Source organism: Planococcus citri, chromosome 1 (genome assembly GCF_950023065.1).
Source record: "Planococcus citri chromosome 1, ihPlaCitr1.1, whole genome shotgun sequence".
Taxonomy (NCBI): Eukaryota; Metazoa; Arthropoda; class Insecta; order Hemiptera; family Pseudococcidae; genus Planococcus; species Planococcus citri.
Window position 1 is genome coordinate 44,320,230 of NC_088677.1, and position 23,467 is coordinate 44,343,696.

Consider the following 23,467-nt stretch of genomic DNA (forward strand, 5'->3'; position numbering starts at 1 on the left):
TAAAATATAAGTATTCGTATATTTTTAGTTTTTACAATAGAAACGACCAAAGATTATTTCAATAAAATATTTTAAATCTGTGGTAATTGGTCAAGTGGGTACGTACTTGAAGGTTTGGTATCAAAAATATGAGAAAGTAAGTTGGATAGGTACTCAATACCCGCAGGTAAATGAGACGAAATCAAATGAAATACTTACCTATAGAATTACTAGGCAATACAATGATTTACATAATTAAATACAAGCTAGTAAACTTGAAGTGGGTAAAAAGAACTAACGGACGAACTCTGTGTTCCTAATTTTTCGGTGATGGCAAGTGGTAAATTTTCAAATCAGCTACTCTGAAAAAAATTTAATAAATATAATTTTTTTACAAAAAGACTCCTTGTCAACACTGTGCATTTTCAAAGTGTAAGCACTTACATTAATCACCTGAGAGTAAACCAATGACACAATAAAAAAATAAAATTCAAGATTTTTTTTTGATAATTTGCTTGTCATCCTCACTGAAATATTCTCTAAGCATTCTTAATTGATCTTGGAATTTTCCTAAAATCAAAAAAAAAGAATTTAAAATATTGAAAATTGTCTCTTTATAACTCTTTGTAACACATTCTATGGTATATGGCTATAAATAATTCTAAGTAGGTACCTATATAACCGATTATAATGAAACAAATTCCAATAATTACTTGATAAAATTTCAGGTGACTCTAAAGGACCTCCATATTCGTTTGGTAAACATTCAATAGGTACAATCTTATAAAATTCTTCCATATCCGTGGAACGGTGTAAATGTATCTATGAATGATATGAGATAAAAAATGAGCTGACTGTACTCATATGCTTTTTGAATTGTGTGTGATTGCATATAATACATACAGGGTGTCCGGTGAGTGGATGACGATACATCAGATTTGGATACAACGAGGTACCCGTACTTTTAAGAAAAAAGGTTGTACATAATTATGAAGGTGATTGTCTATCTTCAAAATTGAAGGGGCAAAATACGTTTTCATAATCTAAGAGCCAAAATCCAATTTTGACCATGGGGTTTGGTAGGTTGGTAGTACTTCAAAAATTGACAAAATCATCTTTCATGAATGACTTTTTGTCTGACTTGCAGATTGAAGGGGCTATGAAGGATTATTAATTTCAAAAAATCGCGAAGGAAAAAATGATTGCAAAAATGAATACTACGTCGAAAAATAAACAAAATTTTTTCATGATAATTTTCTTTCTTAGGTACTCTAAAATTTAAAAAGTTTTTGGAACTCAAAAATTGGCAATTTAATGATACATATTTTTAACAAATCAACAATTTTTGGATTTCAAAAACTTTTTAAATTTTAGAATAAAAAAAATGATTATAACAAAATTTGTTTATTTTTCGACGTATTATTCATTTCAGCAATAATTTTTTCCATCACGATTAGTTGAAATTAAAAATCAATCATAGCCTCTTCAATTTGCAAGTTAGGCAAGAAGTCATGAAAGTCATGATAGATAATTTTGTCCATTTTTCGAAGTACTACCAACCCCCATGGTCAAAATTAGATTTTGACTCGGACTTTTAAAACGTAGGTATTTTGCCCCATCAAATTTGAAGATAGGCAACACCTTCACAGATTTTTTTTTCTTAATGGTACCTGGTTGTATCCAAATCTGAAGTATATAATTGCCATCCACTTACCGGACACCCTGTATAACAGCTGCTTGCGAGTGTTAGGCCTACTTACAGTGTTGAAAACTTCAGGAATAATGAAAGGCTTGAGCATTTGAGCAAATTTATATATGAAATAATTCGTATTTAATACATGCAAAGTTTTCTTCCTCACCGGTAATGCTTCCTGAAATTTAATCGTAATTGATTAACTAAAATATAAATGAAATAGAGTATTATTGGAAACTTACTGTTATCATTACTTAGATGGCACCTACTTGAGTTAATTTTATCACTTTTTTCCAAGTATCCAAATTACATTTCATAAGATGTCTAAATCCTACATTTTTGCAGTCGAATATTATCACGTGTCCTCTGGCAGTACCATCCAAGAATAGAGCTGCATCGTATGCCATCAGAAACAACTTCACAGCCATAACGAAATCAAATTCTGATGCATCATCAGATGTTATTTTGAGGTAAGTTATTCGATATCTTTTTGGTGTAAGAATTGGTATCGTAAAAATTGCGCTGTAAAAATAAATTATTTAAATTTATTGAAATATTGTAAGTACAGCATTGAACACAAAACACAATATATGAAGACACCCTTATGCCAGGAGGCGAGGGGGAGTGTCGGATTATTATTTTAAAAATAATTGAAACAGGAAACAGCAGTGCATACATTACAAAATAAGTAAGCAAAAAAGAGAAAAAGGGGAAAAACATAACAATACAAAGTTGCTCAAGCTGCAAAGAAATAAGTTAAACGAGAAAGGAAAAAAATTATTGAATACCCATCCCCTCGAACTGGATGACAACATTTCGTTCTCATCAAATTTGCATGAGTGCATAGGCAATCAGTTGTAAACGTTATAAAAATAATAATCATGTTGCGAGTAGAGATGATGGGAAACTTTCTATGAGAAGTTTCTGGACTGAAAATTTATGAAGATAATTTCTGGTAACTTTCAAATCCATGAAAATTTTCGAAGAAAAATCGGAAATTTATGAAGAAATATTGTTGTAAATTGTGAGAAAATCGTAAAAACAAAGTGTTTAAATTTTTGAAAATATTGATAAAAGTGTTTAAAATGAAGAAAAATTTAAAATTTTTTAAAATAATTAATGGATATTTATAAGTTGTAGTTGAGTTCAGAGTAGGTACGTAGGGAAGGGACTAGGTACCTCATACATGAAGAAATATAAATTTCGGGAAATCTTAAATAGTTAAATCTCTAAACTTGAGACACGTAAGTAGGTACTAAACTGATGTTCTGTGTCAGTGCTGACATGCGCTGGTAAATCCAACATAAAAACAGCACTGGTAAAGAAAAATTGGATCTGTAAATTGTATTGTTTCCAATTAGGAACAACCCAGCCTCACCTCCTCAAACTCAAAGCTCTGCACCCCAGCGCAAGAGAGTACCCATATAACTTCTCAAAGTTCAGCACACCAAGTGAGAAAAATGCTAGCTCTGAAAGGGCAGCCATAAAAAAAAACTTCGCAGCGTCTGAGCAGCTCACTTATACAGGACCTTAATGTGATATGTAAAGTACCTATCTGACACATCGAGCCCAAATGGCAAGCCTATATCTCAGAACTGGTTCATGTATTGCATTATAAAATCTCCTGAGGAGGTTGAGACTTGAGCTTTGACAGATTAAAAGGAAGATATACCTATGTATAATTTAAATGATAATAATAACTAGCTATGTACCTACCTAAGTAAAATGTTATTACATATGTAGGTACGTACTCGTATTTCATTGTAAGAAAAAAGTACAAATTAATTCCCTGCAGTTTCTGAAAATCTGAATGCAGTGGTATAGATGGATAGAAGTACTTACACTGCCTTGAAGGCTTGTTCTATCTCATGATCCGACAGATCTCGTTTTGAATAGAGCTCTGGCCAATTTGTTTTAAGCCCATAAAAAATATCAATACATTTTTTCGTTTTTTCAACATCGTAAAAGCAACTGAACAGAAACTGGAAAAGTTTTTGATCTAAAATAAAGTAGGTATATCGACGTGAGCTAAATTTTATTTTATATGGTCAGATTCAGGTGAATGGTATCTACAAATATGTATAGTATGTACATATGTATGTATTTATGTACCTATAAGAAAATTTTAAATAAGTAGGAAAAGGTATTTATTGATTCTAAAATTACCAGGAATTTTTGGTAGGTGACCTTGCGCGTTCATCCAACTCTTAACTGAATGAAAATTTTCCACAGGACATTCTGGGTTTCTTTTAAATTCTTCCTCCAAAGTGGCTCCTTTCACTTTATCTTCCACTGCAAAATAGGCATGTTTGTAGGTTGTAGTGTATTCGATAGGTATAGTAAGCACATATACAGAAAAACACAAAAATGTGTGAGTACCCGGTTACAGTAATGAGAATTTAATTTTTTTTCAAGTGTAAATGAAAAGTTTCTAAGCACTCGCATATGTATGTACTAAAGTAAAAAGTAATTAACAATGACCGGAACTTTCTTTTTATTATATAGGTAGGTACATTATGCCTTAATTGTACAGAAATAATCATTCCTAAACATGCTGATGTTGTAAAAATTTCTCAACAGTCACAATATCAACATTTGCCCGTATCACGTGCTGATTTGCAGCTGAGAGGCTGAGTAAATAGGTACTAAGTACCTACATTAAGTTCATGTACATGTATTAATGTAACACTTTTAGGAACGAGTAAGTAGTAAAAAATGTTGATCGTTTTTAAAAATGTAAGTACATAGGTAGGTACCTAACAAGCAAAAATACTTAGAATCAAATTTTATTTTTTGCTCACACAGACAACTCGTCGCACCAAATCTTCGAATTGTGAGTTGTTTTTTTTTTTTGTTGTTAATGTAAGCCTCAGTTAATACATTATGTAATGCACCTATGTAAATGTATATGTCTCTGTGTACCCAGACCTACTACATATTACGTACCTACTTACCTACATGCGTGTAATTTTTTTACCTTATGTTGAGGTGGATATCTACGTCAAATTTTGTACGAGGTAAGTAATACATAAGAATTGTGGTTTGTATTCAAAACAAGATTCTTCAAGGCATTTTTCAATAACAATCAGCTAATAATAAGTACCTACTACCTACATGAGACATACTCGTATCATCGTATGTAGGTATATATCTGCATCATTATGTATGTGCCACGTGCGATTGCGTAGGTCCCTAAATGCATTACATACAATGTGATACTTTACAAGATACCATGTGTTTATTTTTCAACCAGTTTACGTTTTGTCTGACAAGCGAAAGAGATCATTTTTCCAATCTCTTTTAGGTATTTTTTTTAGCCTACCTACCTACTTTGGTTTTAGTGGTGATGCCCGCAATTTCGGATGCCATAAGTTTTCAAATACCTGTCTACTAGTATTAACAAGTTGATCGAATGTTATTTCATTACCGATCGGCTCATCATTTGATATAGGTACCTATAAGTAAGCAATTTTTTTTGTTTTGCTGTATTTTATACCTACTTGGAAGTATATTTTCTAAGAGGAAATCGTGTCATTTGCGAGTTCATTACTTAATGTTACATTAGCTATAGCTGCATCTTTCAAATTCAAACAAACTGACTGGGGTAAATCTACGAGTACGAGTATACCTACTTCTAATAAACAAATTAATTAGTATCCTGATGTATGTAAGTATTAAAAAAAAGTTTGGCTAAACGTTAAATTTTGAAAGATAGGTAGGATAGGAACCGTTGTTGGTCAATAATTTCAAATTGAAGATCAGAATACCTCTAATCAAGGTCAAATCATTTGCAGATATGCGTGGGTGTAGATATACATATGTATGTACAAGTACATATGTTAATTTTTGTGTAAGTACTTCTACTCGAAATTGGAAACCGGAATAATCGTATAAAAATTACGTAGATATGTAAAATAGGGCGGGTCGAAAAAAAACGTAGGTCTCGGAATTTTCTGAAATTCACATATGTGGTTCCTTTTGAGTTGAAACCACCCCAAAAAAAATTTTAGCCCCCCCCCCCCGCGGCACCATGGGGCTGAGCCACGTGGCCTCAAAGCGGGGCCATTTTAGCTAAAAATTCACGTTTTTCAGGTTTAAAGCTCCAAAATCGATTTTTAAAATTTACGGGTAGCACTCAATTTGTAGAGTTTGAGATGCTGAATCTCCCTGTGGAGTTCATTTTTTTTTTTTCGGTGATCGCTTACGTCGGCACAAATTCGTTGAAAGTATGAAATTTGCTGATTTTAAGGTGTCAGGAAAACGTTTCCGCGAATTTATGTCCAAATGGTGTTTTGTAGGGGGTGGGGGACATATCGATGTAGTAAGTTGTATATGTAGTCGAGGGGTTAAATTTAGAATCATCAATATGCCCTCAGATCGCTGATAGGGTACATGATTCAACTTTTGTACAACATTTTAGGATTTCATAAATTTGAAAATTTCATCACATTGCTTCTACCTATTTCTTTCATGTTTTCAAAAAAATTTTCATTTCATTTTTTAAAAATTCAATTTTGAATGAGATATGTATCTTGGAAGTACACAAAACCTTTTTTGAAAAATGTGGAAATACTTAATTCAAAAATATGAAAAAATGATAGACCATCAAAAAACGACAAAAATCGAAAATAAATTGAGAAGCATCAAGGTGATGCCTAAAATGGAATCGAAAAAGGATTTTTGTGGTCTTTGAGGTTTTTTTTCTAACTTTTTTAGGGTAATTTGTACTTTGAATTTTGAAAATAAAAACTGTTTTTTTGGCTCAATTTTGACAATTTTTATGACACTTTCTGCAGTTTTGACAAATCATCATTCAATTTTTAGAATTTCCGATTAATTCTTGCTAGGTACTTTTCAATAAACCAAGCAGTCTGTGCAAAATTTTACGCGAATGAGACATTTTCTCAAATTTTTGTCGTTTTTTGATTGTCTTATCATTTTTTCATATTTTGAATGATTTTCACATTTTTCAAAAAAGGTTTTGTGTACTTCCAAGATACATGTCTCATTCAAAATTGAATTTTTAAAAAATGAAATGAAAATTTTTTTGAAAACATGAAAAAAATAGGTAGAAGCAATCTGATGAAATTTTCAAATTTATGAAATCCTAAAATGTTGTACAAAAGTTGAATCATGTACCCTATCAGCGATCTGAGGGCATATTGATGATTCTAAATTTAACCCCTCGACTACGTATACAACTTACTACATCGATATGTCCCCCTACAAAACACCATTTGGACATAAATTCGCGGAAACGTTTTCCTGACACCTTAAAATCAGCAATTTTCATACTTTCAACGAATTTGTGCCGACGTAAGCGATCACCGAAAAAAAAAATGAACTCCACAGGGAGATTCAGCATCTCAAACTTTACAAATTGAGTGCTACCCGTAAATTTTAAAAATCGATTTTGGAGCTTTAAACCTGAAAAACGTGAATTTTTAGCTAAAATGGCCCCGCTTTGAGGCCACGTGGCTCAGCCCCATGGTGCCGCGGGGGGCTAAAAATTTTTTTGGGGTGGTTTCAACTCAAAAGGAACCACATATGTATTTGAATTTCAGAAAATTCTGAGACCTACGTTTTTTTTCGACCCGCCCTAATGTAAAAGTATAAGATAGTATCGCGATACGGTTTTTTTATTTATTGATTTATTGAATTTCTCACTCAAAGAATGAATTTTTTCTCAGTTGATAGTTGCTTTTATTTTTATGTGCCTGCTTCATGACTTTAAAACTTTTTAAAATGTAGGTATTTTACTTGTGCTAAGTAGGTAAAAGTATGTACATATGTAGAAAGACATGCATGTACTTGATGAAACATATGTACCTAACTGCCTACCTACATTTAATCTGTGCTTCTAAAAACTTCTTCCAAAAAATTAAAAAAAAAAAACAAAAAACTAAATGACGACATTTTACAGGGAAAGAAAAAAAGTTCCCGAAAATTTTATGACAAATGGGCAGACTTTGATTTAAAATGTAAGTTTGCGGTTGTACCTGAGTGTTTAGGTTTACACATAATTATTCTTATTAAATGCAATCATACATATAGGTAAGCTTGTACATTATGTAGGATAAGTGCTCTTAAAACCCATATCTACGAGATACATCAAAAAACACTCAATTACTCACTTCAAAATTATGCACTATGTTAATTTAAAACCAAATGAATTTTGTTTATAGCATGGATTGAAAAAATACACAGAATCAATGTGGTACTACATAGAAGTCGATGCGAAGGTAAGTAATTTCCATCGAATGCGCGTTCACAGTTTATAATTATGTTGGAGAAAGCATTTCAGCTACTCGCTCGCACATGAAACTTATCTAACAAGTAGTTCTCTGTAAAATGCAAACACTTGTCCTAATTTAATGTTTACCAACCAAGTTATTGAAACAAACAGTAGGCATTTTTATTACGTACGCGTCTACATACTTTACAGCGTGGTATTTATCGAGATCGAGCAGAATCGTCGGTGGAAAACATCGAATTACTCAAGTGTGAATACATAAATGTAGGTATAGGTACTAATGTAAAATTTGAGTGTTCAGTTTTGATGTACGGGTTATTCATGGGAAAGAAAGGAGGGAATGTGATCTGATTTTTAATAAGAGGTATGTATGTATGTAGGTACTCAATTGGTATACTTATTAAGTTATTACCTGTACTCCTGCTCAAGAAATGCGTTGTAGCAGTAAAAAGTAGGCTATAAATTATTCTTTCGATTTTGAGAAAATGTTTTTCAATCGTAGTAGAGATTTAGCTTCAAAATAAATCCTATACCTAGTGTACTTGAGACTTGACTACCTATGCCTAGGTACCTACATGAAATTTCAATTTTTTCGTATACAAGTACTAAAGCTCAGTTTTGATATTGCAGAGGCAATAGTTGAAATTCATTAAATTGTAATGCTTGAATTGATGCTATAATATAGGTACTTATAACTTTCTAAGACAAAAAACTTTTCATGCGCGAATTTTATACTTTTTAAATTGTAGGGGGAGTACGGATAACTTTTTCAAGTTCAAACACACAGTAGGTACCTATTTCAATTTTTTGATCTACCTGTATAAAAAATGATTTTTTATTAAGCTTTGAGCTGTCTATTTTTGAAATTTAAGAAACTGGAAACAAATATTATTTCGGGAAAATAAAATGTTAATCAAGATCATTTGGTACTGAACTATGTAAAATAAACTATACTTACCTACGGAAATTTGCATTTGAAAAAAATAATAATTACCTAACATTTCACGTTAAACTGTTAGTAACAATATGCTTGAATGCTTAATATCTGGTTAATATCCCATTTAGAAAATATTTAAAATTGTTTTTTTTACGTCGTTATAATAGATATCGTTGTTATTTCTCTCTTGATCAGATTTTACGAAAATTGCACTTATATAATGAACGATAAGCTCACGGTACTGAGTACCTATGTAAATGTTCCTACAAATTGCGAATCATTTGCCTATCTACGACTTCACTGTTATACAAACTTCTTTGCCACACTTGTTTGCGTTTTTTGTTGGTTTTTTTTTTTATGCAAAACTTACGAGTACCTACATAACATTTAAGTAGGTACCTACATATGTAGTTTGAATGAAATAAAAATCTGCCACCAAGCAAGTACACCTGTAAATTTCCATGTAGGTTGTACAATACAACTTCATCAAATTTTTACAGATACCTACATGTTAGTACGTATTTGAGGACTTTTTTCAATGTATATCAATTTAGAGAAAAATAGAAGAATCCCTAATACCTTTCGGTACCTATATGAAAGGGTTGTATAGTCAATGTATGGTCTCCTTTTTGCGTAAGTTTTATAATAAATTTGAATAGGTATAACTATAACCTTTATTCAAGTTAATGTATTATTCATTATGCACCAATATTGCGATTTTCTCCCACAACGAATGATGAATTTTAATGACACCCGAGATTTGTTTTATACACAGAAACGATAAAAAGTAAACGCGTGTAGGTAAATCATATTGCGTAATACTGTTGCTGTTATCACTCATGAAATTTTTTAATGAAAATACCTGCATACATATTTTCAACTTTGATTTACCTATAGAATCAAAAATTGAGAAAAATCTTTTTTTATACAGATGTTTTCTCAAGACGTTCAACAAGCCGCATTGAATATTTTTCTGCAAATAGGTATCTTATATCAACTTTACATTGTATTTCTGAAACTTGCTCATTTTGGATATTAAAAAAATAGAATTTTCTGAAAAGTCGTTGGAAATTAAAAAAAAAAAAATGTGTAAGATTCCATTTTACAAATCTTTTTTTTGGCACTTTACTTTTTAAAAATTAAGTTTACAAAATTGAAACTTCAGCTTGAAATATAGAATAAGTTCATAATATTCGGAAGATATTTTTGTGATAGGTACGTAAGGCATCGAACAAAAAATAGCAATGAAAATGAAAAAAAAATTCAAATTACGAAAATAAGATGTAATTATACGTAATAAGCAAACTTACTTTATGCAGTAATAAAATTAATTATTAATGGCACGATCTCCAATTATCAAATATTGGTAACTCCGTGACGTTCAATGGAATAATGTTTCACTTCACATTTGTTACACTTTTAGACATTTAATGCGATCATACACTTGATTTTGCGGCACACTCGAAATTTTCAACTAACTGGTTTAATCGCCACAAATTGACATTTAAACAGTAATAAATAATAAATTATTTCAAATCCAGATTCAGTTTTAAATGCTTAATCATAATGTATCATTGTTCGCAACGATTAAATTGCTCTGGTTCTTTATGGAAGGTAAACTATGAGTTAACTTCTGGTAATGTTGATGAAAAAAACAACTTAGGAAACAGGTTTTTTAGCTTGCAATTTCTTTTCCCTTTTTTTATTTATTACCAGGGTTCGGATATTCTTTTTCCAAAAAAACCCTGAATGATGCGCTTAAAAATTCCCTTAAAAATTCCGAAGGTGCTCTAAAACGTAAAAATATTCTTTAACGATATGGGCGATGTTTTTTTTTTTTTTATTTTATTTAAAAAACTCATCTTTTAAACGATTTTAATAATAGGTATTGTAAAGAAACGGGTACCTATTGAGAATTCTCACACAAAAATGCAAAACAGAGTGTTTTATTTAATTGCGTTTTTACCCCGATTTTCTTTAGAAAATATCGAGAAAAAAATTAAAAATTGGCCAAATACTTACAGTACAAACATTTTTAATTCGATAAAATAAATATGTATTCCCTAAAAACGTTGAAAATTCTCTAAAAACCTGAAAATTCTCTTAAAAATGTCTAAATATGCTTGTTTAGGTTCTTATAGGTAAAATATGAAGAAATATACTCTAATAAATTAGGGTCATTGCACTGAAAATTTTATAAATAGTGGAGATAATCTGAAAATTCCCTACCCCATATGCACACAAAACACATGCTGTAGCATAAAAATCTGAGCCCTGTACATTATTCTTTGATTTTATTAAGAATAATTTAGCAGCTTTTGGATTTTTTAGTTTTATAGCTACCACAAAGCAAACTTTTGAATTTTGATGCTTCGAAATTTCATCAAAAAGCGTTTGAACAACTAAAAATGATATTTTACGTAGGCTACACTATAATGAACTACTAATTTGATGCCAATTTTTTTAAATTCATAAGAATCGTAAAATTTTTCAAAGATAAGTTCATATGGACTTGTTAAAGTACGATATTTGTATCGTTTCAAAGATAGACGAACCAATTTATTCAACATAGCATGGCAATTGTTCTTGTTATTAACTATCTACCTAGTACGCTACTCGTTTTTATTCATAAATAAATAAATAAATAAATAAAACGAATGAGTGTTACTTATATTTAAAAAACACAAAATAGGTATGTCTACGAACATACGATAAACCTATACTTACTTTGTACCTATTCAAACATAAATTGTATTGCATTCCCTTCATTCGTCAAAATTTGAAAACGAGAAATTGAATAAAGAAGAACTTTAAATACACAATAAAAGTATGTATTGTACTATGCAGCCATAAGAACTGTTTTACAAAGAAATTTTTTTACATTATACAATTTACGAGAAAAAAATCCATCATTGCGTCGTGCACTTCAAAATAAATTCAAAAAAAGTTAAAAGTTTATTGCTGATACTACATAATAAAAATGGTTAGCCTTCGTAAAAATTCAATGATTTTTTAATTAGTACTTTCGTCGTCGTCATCGTCATTTTCACCAGGTTCTCCAAGAGCATGAACGAACTCTGAAATCGTACATAAAAACATATAAGTAATTTTTAAGTTAGCGCGTTTCTGTAAACAATAAGTATATGTACATATATACCTATGTATAGTTCGAAACAATTGTAAATTAATTATGAACTTGACAATGTTTGAGAAGGTGATATAAGTCGGTAGCAAGACAAATTAGCACTGATTCGTTGAATATCGCAACTGACTTAACTTTCAAGTTATTCAAGGCTCAAGGCAATTGGGATGAAAACACAGCGAGACGATTCCCGTGCAAGTTTGAGTTCATTGAGTTATTGGGTAGGTACTATAAGTGTAGAGGTAAGAGGTACATACGTATGTATGTATAGTATGTACGATGAGAATGGCTAGTACATAGGTCTGAAAATCAGTAAATTGCCAGTCGATGATTTTTAGGCCATCTTCAAAGTTGAAAGGACGATGACTCAGTGTTTAGTTTGTAAAAAAAATGTATTACCTAAATTGTCAAAGCAATGAGTACCTATCGGTAACTTTAATATCAAAATTAATTTTGTTTTGTTGATGTTTTTCCCGTTATCAAAATCGAAGGATTTACTTAATACGTTACTTGACTACTCGTATTACCTATTCAATCTGCGACATTAATATCTGGGAGTGGAATGAAGTCAGTAAGTAACGTACCTTACCTACGTAGCTATAGCTATACATAAAATAAGGATTATACAAACCGTAAAAATCAATTCGTCCATCTCCATCAACATCTACTTCTTTGATCATATCTTCAACTGCGCATATAACGGATACATTTACATGTTTTACTTAATTAAATAGGTATTTTATAGGTATCAATAAGTGAGTATAAAATTTAAATCAACTTCATTAAAATAAATGCAACCAAATTCAGAAAAATACATAATAATCAATGTAAAACATTCATCTATTATATATTGTATGTAACTACTAACTACTTAGGTAGCATCAAGTATAGCTACCTATATCCATTTTGCGAGTTAATTTTGGCAACTTGACAGATACCTAAGTCGCTGCATGTACTGTATTCTCTCTTGGCAAATTTTACTTTATACCATACGTCTTCCTTTTGGCCCGACAAGAAATCACTCATGACGAAGTATTTTTGCAACATTTTACCCCTTATAATAACTAAATAAACTCGGATGAAAAAAATTATTTACTTTCTTCTTCAGATAAATCTTCGCCGAGACATTGTAATACAGCTCTTAAATCTGAAGCACTTATATATCCTCTGTTATGTTTATCGAACACCTAAAATGAATATTACAATTAAATAGGTAGGTAGGTAGGTAACATTGTTATTTTCATTATGGTTGTCAAAAACAAGGAGTCTAGCTATTTTACCCTAAACGCATCACGCAGTTCTTTTTCCTCTTCTTCGGCTGTATTGGCTGAACATTTACCCATATTTGACACGATTTCGACAAATTCGTCAAAACTAAAGCATCCATCGCCTGAAAAATGATTAAAATATGTTAAAATGTAAGTACTTGCACAATTTCGAAGTAAATTGGCTGCGTTAATATTCTAAGTCGATTAAGACGATTCTTCGTGGTGTAAAAACGTATCTATGATACAAAAAATTAGTTTGCGTAGGATTACGATAGGTACAACAGTTTAAAAAGTAATAATATAATATTTTCACCATCAATATCTACGTCATGAAGCATCTGTTGTAATTCTTCTTCTCGTGCAAATTGACCCAGGCTTCTCATTACACGTCCAAGTTCTTGTTTAGTTATACTGCCGTCTCCATCTTTATCAAAAAGCATAAAAGCTTCGCGAAATTCTATAAAACAAAAAAAGAAGAAGAAGATAGTCGCAAGATGTGTTTTTGTTAGAGGTCTGGTATAGATACCTACTAAAGTAAAATCTTAAGCGCGTTTTAGATAAATAGGTAAAGGTACCTGAAATATATTAGTTCATTACATTAATTTACGACTTACGACTGTTTTGGTATCACGAATAGGCCACACAATATATTTAAACAACAGCGTAAACTTGTTGAACACTAAGCGTTTAAAGTGCTTAGTTTTTGAACAAATTAAATTAATCAACCTCAACCAATGTAATTAGGTATTGTTATTGTTTTATAATCTTAGCGAATACGTTTTGCCTTACACTATAGCTGTAGGCTTTACATATACAATTTTAGGAAATACAGGTAATCGAATTGTAACATTTAATTAATTAGCTTTTTCATAATATAATGAAACCAACCATGCATTCGTATAAGTATAGTTATACGATTTATAATTCGCCGAAATACGATCGAATAAATTAATAAGCCCGTTTTATGTTCCTATTAGGGGGCGTAAAAATAACCTTCAGGAGGATGTTCGATACAATTTGAAACCGTTAGTTGGAAATTTTTACGCAAAATTATTTCGAAAAGCTTTTTTGCAGTTTAAGGTACCTCCTAGCCTATTATGACAGAAAAATATAACTTTGGAACCGTACACATTCCACTGGGAAAAGCTTATATTGATGTCTGTCAGACAGCTGAAGTAGGTAACTAAAAAAAAAAATAAAGGTACCCAGCGCGATACATATGAAAAGGTCGATGCTATAGGGAAAAATATATAAAAAATTGATTTTAATCATATCGTCAAAATTGGTATCTATGCATAATTTTCTCATCTGAGAAATTTGAATGATGAGGGAAAAAATGAATCTGAAGTTTCATCAGAGTAGCGTGAAAAATTCTTGAAAGTAGCTAGGTAGTTTAGGAACCGATACCTATCTAACGTCAGTTCCTTTGCTAAGGTAGATATTATTATTGAAAATAAACTCGTACCCACCTACGTACGTACACGTAGTACCTAGACCTCACTTTTTATTGTAAAAGTTGCCCTATATTTTGTCGATGATAATTTCCATTTAGGTTTTCATATCCATATCGCACCTTCGCATTCCGTTCCATTCGCATTCTGATATCAATATACGTTAATATTGTAAAATCAAAACTTTCTCGTTTATATCCCTTCAAGTTTCATTTTAGCGTGAAAAGTTGGATGGAAGTAGAGCAATACTCGTAGGTATACCGCATATTTAGGATCATTATTTTCGGTCAGTAAAGACTGTTTGGTATCAAATGCGATTGCGAATGTAGGTACATTAGATGCGAAAATGCTAAAATGCATTTTCGTTCGTCAGTAGGTATTGAGAAACGAAACAAAACTACCTTACTTAACAGTTGATGCCAATTCCAAACAAAGGAAAGCAAAACTTTAAATGGCTCTAAACAGCGTAACTTTAAAAGCTGAATAATTTGATGAAACGAGATCAAACGTGCTTTGGTTTGTGTATTGGTTTATTATGGTATACTTACTGGATATAAGATTAAAAAGTTACGCTTGTGGAAGTTCAACTGTTACCACTTTCCATTTCCCCCCTTTTTTTTCTCTCCATAGAAGGTAGATAGGTATAAGTAAGTATTAAAAAAGATAAACACGTTTAAGTAATATTTTCATCCTTATAGAGAAAGATTAGCGTAATGAGGGTAAATTGTTTACGCGATGTATAGCGGCCTAGACTATTTAAACTAAGTTTATGGCGTAGAATTTACATAATTATTCGAACCATTCCTAGAGGGATTTTTTTTTATATCCGTATAAAATGGCGATAAATTTACACTTGCTCGTATAGGCACACAAAAAACTCGTACATTAAGCACCGATTTACATGCGTATACCTATTAATTAGAAAGCGATAGAGTACTCCAATCGTTGAACAAATTTTTGAACTGGACGCAGAAAAAAAAACTGAAGGTGCTGAATTTCATTCAAGTTTTTTAAAATGGGATTTGTATATGTTGTGTAGCTTACCAAGTCCGAAATTGTACAATTCGGGGTTGGTACCGCTAATTTTGTACTACATATCTCCGAAGTGTCCGGACCAAGTGTGAATATTACTTTTTCATCGGACTTGGTTTGTACCATGCCCGGAGGGTCCGGACAAAGTGTTCGACTTGGTACAATTTGTGTTGTGCAAAGTCCGAAATATAGTGTTTTATAACGAATGAATTCGAATTTTACATCCCTTTATTCCATAAAAATATTAAACCAAATAAAAGGAAATTTAAAGATGACTCTAAAATACACCACCAGCAAAATTTTCAGGTGCTGAAATTCATTTGTTGATTTTTGGGAAATTTTTAAAGACTCTCTATTTTCAACTTCTTGAGTAGTGAAATTCTCGTACCTTACTCATTTGAAAACTATGCACTAAATAGGTACTTAGATTCCAAATTCATTTTTTCATGGATTTTTCGAAGTCGAAATTTTACCAAATTGTCGTGAAAGGCTGAAATTTGGATTGTACCATATATTTTCTGAGTTAATAGCTGATTTCTCCAATAATTTTTTAAAAAATTAAAAAAAATTTGGATTTGAACTGATACAAAATGGTTTTGAAAAAATCGATCGAAAAGGTCATAAAGATCGATGGCTAATCCGGGTGTATGCTGAATTTTAATTTTACTCTAAATACTTATGTACAATTTACAAGTATAAAAAAAATCGCAAAAATCGAGATGAAAACGCTTCAAAATTAGCTGCCTCCGAAAATTTGCCGCCCTAGGCAGCTGCCCAAGTTGCCTGTGCGTAAATACAGCCCTGTTCAAAACCACCACCAAACGACTTGAGAAGTTAAAAATAGAGAGTAAAAACCAAATTTCAGCATTTTAGTTAGTAAGTAGGTACCTCAATTTGACCTTTTTATTTTTTTTATTGAGAGGTAAGCATAGCAATATTTGAATCTTTAAAAATTCCCCAAAAATCAACAAATGAATTTCAGCACCTGAAAATTTTGCTGGTGGTGTATTTTAGAGTCATCTTTAAATTTCCTTTTATTTGGTTTAATATTTATGGAATAAAGGGATGTAAAATTCGAATTCATTCGTTATAAAACTATATTTCGGACTTTGCACAACACAAATTGTACCAAGTCGAACACTTTGTCCGGACCCTCCGGGCATGGTACAAACCAAGTCCGATGAAAAAGTAATGTTCACGCTTGGTCCGGACACTTCGGAGATGGTACAAAATTGGCTGTACCAACCCCGAATTGTACAATTTCGGACTTGGTATACAACATATATATAACCTGAAAAATTCAAAATCCGCTAAAGACTCCAGAGTGGCCCACGGAAGACTGGAAAATAAATGTTAAAAATTAACCAACTTTTTCACTTTTTCCACAGAAAATAGGTAGGCCAAAAATATGAATTTTCAAAAACTCGTCAAAAATCGAAAAATGAAACTCACCGACTGAAATTTCGATCAATTGCGCGCATTTTTGGACGGTCAGACAGACAGGGAAGCGTGACGAAAATTAAGTGTAGCTACACTGAAAGGGCCTTCGCCTTCACGAATTTCAACTGTATAAGTCAACTTTTGACGATTTCGGGGTTTTGACATGTTCTGATTCTGGAGACTGAGCTCTATCCCGCTATGTAGATATTTCCCCAAAAAATCGGCACTGAATCATCAGGAATTCAACTTACTTCAAGGGTAGGTATACATATATAAGTCCAAATTTGTTTATTTATGGTTTAATTTCAACAGTGTAGTATAAGTTGAGTTATATGTACCATTAAATGATTGGTTTTCCGTGTAATATAAATGATACATAAGTCAACTTATACTTACCATTAGTATCGATTGTGTTTTACTTGAATAGGTACCTACTGCATTACACTAGAAAATCATCAGACTTATTCGTCACGCTTCTTTTGATTTCTTCCGTCCGTCAGAAAAATTTTCTGTTGGGGAAGGGAGGAGAAAAGACAAATGAAATGGGCATGTCGCAAAAAATTTTGAAACAAATCAATAGAAATTGGTTTGCCCTCAAAATGACAAATTTGAAAATAAAAATTATCAATTGATTTTTTAAAAATTGTTTTAGATATAGATATGAATTTTTATACCTACAATACAAACGCTTTGTTCGCTAGATCATAAAACGTACCTCCTTTTAAGGTGATAAACACTTGATTCAATCAAAATTTATACTTAGTCACAATAAGACCATAAAGATTTAAAGATTATTACTTATTACTAGATACAATTACAGGTGCGTGTGTGTGAGCTGTAAATATTAAACGTAGGTAATTCAATCAGTGTAGCAGGTAAGTTAACGTAGGTATCCATAATGACAGAACTTGGTTTAGTTTTCAAAAAGTAATACCTACTCAAAAAACTTGCCACAAATGAGAAATTTTTCTGTTACGTGCTAAAATGTATCTAGGTAGGTACTAGGTAGAGGTAAGTACTAGGTATAGATAGCTAGGAAAGTATCCGCCTAATTTGTGCACTCATAGTCTACGAACATACCTATATTGATGGTGATGGTGATTTAAAACCACAGAACACGTTTAAGTATAAACTTTTGTTAACACCACTCTCTTTATTATTAATATTAAACTTTCGAAAGTTTAGTATTTAAAAGTTGAAACTTATTCGATAAATTACCTTTGAGTTGTTTTTTAGACATGTTCGTATGAGCTGGCAGACGTCTTTCGGTATTTTGCGAATTTGAACTGCGTGGATTCGATCTAACGGGACTTTTCTCTGAATTCGAGTTTTGTTTGTTCAATTGTTCCGATTGCGAATGCGACGATTCGACAGCCGTCGAGTGATTGTTTTCAGATCGAGGATTATCCTTGATTTGAATCTGGATTTGTTTGGTGTTGTTGTTATTATTATTATTGTTGTTGTTGTTCCTTGAATTCTCTCCGTATTGTTTTGTCTGCGGTCAAAATTATACATACAAATGTTTATGCAGGTGATTCATTTCATGATTACATTGAAAATTATAAGGTAAATGTATAGGTATAATATAATGGAGACATGCATTAAAATCCTTCATTCCTAAGCGTAAAAAAACTGATAAAAACATAAAAATTTAAGAACATTAGACCAAACATTTACACCTATCTGTGAAAAAAGTTATGGTCGCGAAAAATCATTTTTATGTACCTACTATTTTTAATGATATGCCAGCATGTGAAAATTTCAACACCAAAAATGTTTATGTACCTATTTTTTTTTAATTGAAAAAAAAAGATTCACTGAAAAAGTAAAACATGAAATAGACAGCAAAATCATAGTTGTTTCCGGCACTCTACTTAAAATTACAAAAATACATAGGGGAAAGTCCCCTAAAAGTGCGCAGTCTCCTAATAGTGCGCACTTGCGCAGCGCCAGATCTCGCGATTGGCACCACTGAAAAATTCGTGTGGTAGCTCATTTGAAAGAGCGTGTCGTGACGATTATTTTGATGTATCATAGGAGCCATTTGGCTAAATTTTACGTGTGCAAAGTCAAAAAATGTGAATTTTCAATTTCTGATGTAATTTTTTTTTGTGAAAAGTTAACAATTTGTATTGCTCTCGTTGAATTGCAAAAATTTATGAGATAACTTATATTATATCATTTTGTCGGGAATTTTATCCTCTTTAATATTGTTGTAAAAGTTTGAAAATTTATCCTTTCGTTTTCTTGAAAATAATTTTTAAAGAAATAGAGGATATTTTTGAACCATGGATTCCCAATAGTGCGCATCCTAGAAAATCTGTAAACACGCTTGTGTTTTTCACTACCTGACCTTTGTTTTGATAGAATGGAGTGTTAAATACCTGTAAAAGGCTAAAGGGTGTTAGTTTTCAGTGAAGAAACATTCCTAAGAGTGAAAGAATATTTGAACAATGGACTTTCTATGCAGAAATAAGCTCACACATAACTCCTACTCATAGTAAAACATATTTTCGCAATTTTCGTCAAGTACTCATGTTTTTTATATCTGTTCTCAGTGTTCTCGTGATAATGAAACGTATTATTGCGATTTTTGTCAAGAATTAATTTTTTTGAAGTTAATTTACACATCGCGCACTATTAGGAACCCTACTGCGCACTTTGAAGGAGCCCATGGCTCCTAATAGTGCGCATTTGACATTTTTTACTCAAGGTAGGATTTCTCAGTCAGTTATCAATGAAAAATTTTGAAACTCTGGAATTATGTAGCTGAATGATACAGCTACAACATATCAAAAAATCACGCTCCTAGGTAACTTTGCGGCGGAATGACAGCGATTTTGGTACTAAGTGCGCACTATTGGGAGACTTTCCCCTACTCGTATATGCATTTTTTTGCAAAAAACTTGACCTAGGTATCACTTTTTGAGTTGCATGGAAAAATCACCACCAACGGATGAAAACGAGTACACGTGACCCAACCGACTTCAGGTCTGGTCTCGTTAGATCATGGAGTTATTTAAAAGCACATGCACCTTAAATTTTTTCCAGTTGGATAGCGCCCATAGACTACGAAAAAAAGCGAGTTCGATTTTTTTTTCTCTAATGAATAAGTTTTGCGTAAAGAAAATCGTTCTTCCGTGAATACGTTGTTTCGGAAAGCAGAGGTTATTATTTCAGAATTTCTCAACATCGATTAATTCCCAATGGATTATTTATTCTATTCGATTGCTTTCCTTCTAAATTTACTCAGTTGATAAAGTGATACAAATTGCAATAGTTACCTATTAATTTCCGATGATTCACTAAAATTATTGCTTTCTGAGGCGAAAAAATTTCTCTTCACTACCTACCATACTTCATCACATCACCAGTCCTAGCTGGAGAGCGAAGAAAGTTTACAATTTTCTTTTGCATAGGTAACAAAATTTTTCCAACTTTAAAAAACCGTTCTCAAAATCATGAAACTTAATGTATTTCGTCAAATTCATACTGAATGAGAAAACAGTAATATAGTACCTCGTCATACATGAGTTGCCCATTGAATAATACGAATACCTAAATGTTTACAGTTTCTACGCATGTATGCATAATTATAGTTATAATAATATCATCATACCGCCATTTTTCAGCCAATAGGTATAAAATATTACCCACAATCACTGAATTTTTCTTTAAAAAATGACACTACAACACGAACTAAGTACATAACTCAATAATTCATGATAGCCTTCGACTAACGGTAGATAAACAAATAGGTAGGTATAGGTAAGGTACCCACTAGATATAAATAATAAGATAACCAGTTTGACGAAGAACAAAAACTCAAACCAAGATATACCTAATCTAATTTTCAGATTGTTAAATGAATGTTTCATATTCTAGTCGTAGTATTAACGCATACAACGCTCGTTACCCTATTCTAAATAGGTACCTAGCTACCTACTACCTACTGTACTGTTTACAGCGCACGGTGCAAAAAACACGTTTCATCTATCTTCATCAACTCACGATGCGTGTAAATATTCCTAATTTCGTACATGGTTTTGACAACTCGACGGTCGAATAAGCATCGTTATTAATATATTTTTATGCTTAAATCAACAGATTTCAATTCACAAGTGTTTCACGACCCGAATTCATTATTAACACGGTGTGAATTCAACATGGACTGGATTCAACTTGTGTAGGTCTAGGCATCTACTCGTATAGTGCCTATCAAGTATCAACTGAGTGTGCGTAAGGCTCATCCCTCAAATGATTACAAACTCCATGAAAGGACGCAAAACAAAGAAAGTAATAACGGGACGGAAAATACATATGTACAATACTACCTATTCGAATTTGAGAAATTAATACTACAATAATCAAGAATGGGAAATCACAGACTAGACCCAACATTTTAATCAAGCTTTATAACAATACGAAGAGCAAAATGACTGATGGACAGATTGGACACTTTATTGTCTTTTCGGATGCGTAATTGATGCGACGTGAACAAAATAACGTCAGTTTTACCACAAAAGGGTTTAATATTCTATTCCGGCGATATTTTTTTCAATAAAAATGTAAATAACAACGGGGAGTTGTGTTTTTTTCAGTAGTCTAACGTACATAGCGGTATAGGTAAGGTACATTGCATACATTGCTACATGGATACAAATAGTACGTACTTGTAAGTACCTACTTGAAAATCACGTTGTGGGATAAATTTTTCAAAACGATAATCTGTTTCTGAGACGTATACCTACAGCTTTGTTAGAAAGTACGTGATTGCGGTAGTATAACTGTCGGTGTAATATTATGACATGTAAGATGTTCCATCCAACAGTACACGTCTAAAAGTTAAATAGAATTTCCGCCAAAGTGCAAAACGCTGATGAATTTCACCTTTTCACCATCTAAGTATTTAACTCTGTCTTATACGAACTTGCTAAGTATTTATTCACAACAACACGGCGCCCTTCTTTCTTAGGTACTCATTTCATTAAAAGTATACGAATAACTTTTTCTCGACAACTTTTCTTCGATAAGTTTTTAAAAATTTAAACTTTCTGAAAAATGTATGGTAGGTCTAGGTAGCTGGTAGATGCATGCAAATCGAGTTTGAAAAATGTTAATTGCGGTGAAAGCAATCGAAGGCGACTGGGGGAATGTTGTGATCATAGGTGAATTTCAGGAAATTAAAAAAAACAGACCCTCTATGTATAAAAAACTTATACTCGTAATAAAATTAATTTTACCACTTATGATATAAAATGTTAAATAAAACCAGACTATAGGCCATGGATACCAAACTAGGTAGGTACTAGGTAGGTATACGCAAAACCCCAGATTATCTGAAGATCATTGAGCAGACATAATATTTCGAGGAGAAAAATGAACGTTCAATCACTGGAACCACGGAAATGCTCCAGATCGATCGGCTACAAAATGTTCTTTATAGTCGATTAAGATGGGCCACTTGATTAGTTACATTACACATGTATGAAAATATTTCCAAATCAACATTTCAAGATTTACTCTTTTTGCAAGAAAATTTATTTCGAGGCTAATTCTATCAATTTGTCAAAAAATCGAAAAATGCATTTCAGCGCAGCTCAGCTGTGAATTAGCTCTCAGCTAAGGTGTAGGTGACATGCACTTTCAACGAATCAAATTTCAGTTTAATCAAAGTTGATGGGTTGTACCTACAGGTTTCTTTTTGTTAGAAAAGATAAATTTGAAAAATCGATTTTATGCATGCTTAAAGTAATTTTTTAGCGTCAAATCAAATTTTATGAAATTTTTGGTCTACTTCGATTTTAAATAAACAATAAAACGCAGTCACGCGTCATTTTTCGTGATTCGCATTAAGTAGGTAAGTACCTGTAGTGTTTCAATATTTCTGTGTACCTACTTTCACTTTCATAAATTCAAAAAATGTCTAAATTATGAAACATCAATATGCAATTATATTCTTCTGAAATTATTTTTTAGAATGCATGCAAGCATTTTTTGCGTTAAATTAGTTTCATGCGCCTATGGTAGCTGAATTAAATCAAAATGAACCATGAGAAAATTGAAAAATTATAAGTCCTAGATTCATAGAATTTTAATTTTTTTTTTTTTTTTCATGCACTCCTTATACTTATGTTGCTTGGAATTGTTGAGCAATTTGTCAAACATATATTTGAAAAATAATTTTTTGCAACATAAATGTTGAAATCTGGACATCTGAATTTTTGCCCTTAAAATTTCTACTTCTGTCTAATGTTTAAACGTGTGATGGT

At 31.9% G+C, this 23,467-nt stretch overlaps 2 protein-coding genes across 10 annotated transcripts in view; both read right to left on the reverse strand.

The window, feature by feature from the left end:
- Window positions 1-10,462, reverse strand: LOC135832174 (alpha-tocopherol transfer protein-like). Of its 5 annotated transcripts, none has more exons than XM_065345238.1 (8): window positions 10,173-10,462; window positions 3,839-3,964; window positions 3,515-3,671; window positions 1,942-2,194; window positions 1,740-1,850; window positions 693-801; window positions 424-549; window positions 1-341 (listed from the first exon to the last, which is right to left on the reverse strand). In XM_065345238.1, coding segments are annotated over exons 1-7 (837 nt in total). In that variant the 5' UTR covers window positions 10,174-10,462; the 3' UTR covers window positions 1-341; window positions 424-469. The 5 variants fall into 5 exon arrangements, with proteins under 5 accessions (XP_065201310.1, XP_065201308.1, XP_065201307.1 ...); XM_065345236.1 differs by lacking the exon at window positions 10,173-10,462 and adding an exon at window positions 8,884-8,994 and having other exon boundaries at window positions 1-336; XM_065345235.1 differs by lacking the exon at window positions 10,173-10,462 and adding an exon at window positions 8,884-8,993.
- Window positions 10,463-11,677: 1,215 nt separating this feature from the next.
- LOC135832180 (neo-calmodulin-like) overlaps window positions 11,678-23,467 on the reverse strand; it is a 32,954-nt gene continuing 21,164 nt past the window's right edge. For 4 of the 5 annotated variants that reach the window (XM_065345253.1, XM_065345250.1, XM_065345249.1 and 1 more), the window contains 6 exons: window positions 18,414-18,690; window positions 13,586-13,729; window positions 13,285-13,394; window positions 13,101-13,191; window positions 12,636-12,692; window positions 11,678-11,939 (listed from right to left, as the gene is read on the reverse strand). In XM_065345253.1, coding sequence (XP_065201325.1) covers window positions 11,875-11,939; window positions 12,636-12,692; window positions 13,101-13,191; window positions 13,285-13,394; window positions 13,586-13,729; window positions 18,414-18,690 — 744 coding nt within the window. In that variant the 3' untranslated portion in view covers window positions 11,678-11,874. Of the gene's footprint in view, window positions 11,940-12,635; window positions 12,693-13,100; window positions 13,192-13,284; window positions 13,395-13,585; window positions 13,730-18,413; window positions 18,691-20,814; window positions 20,980-23,467 lie in introns of those variants that run through there. The other variant, XM_065345251.1, reaches the window with a different exon arrangement.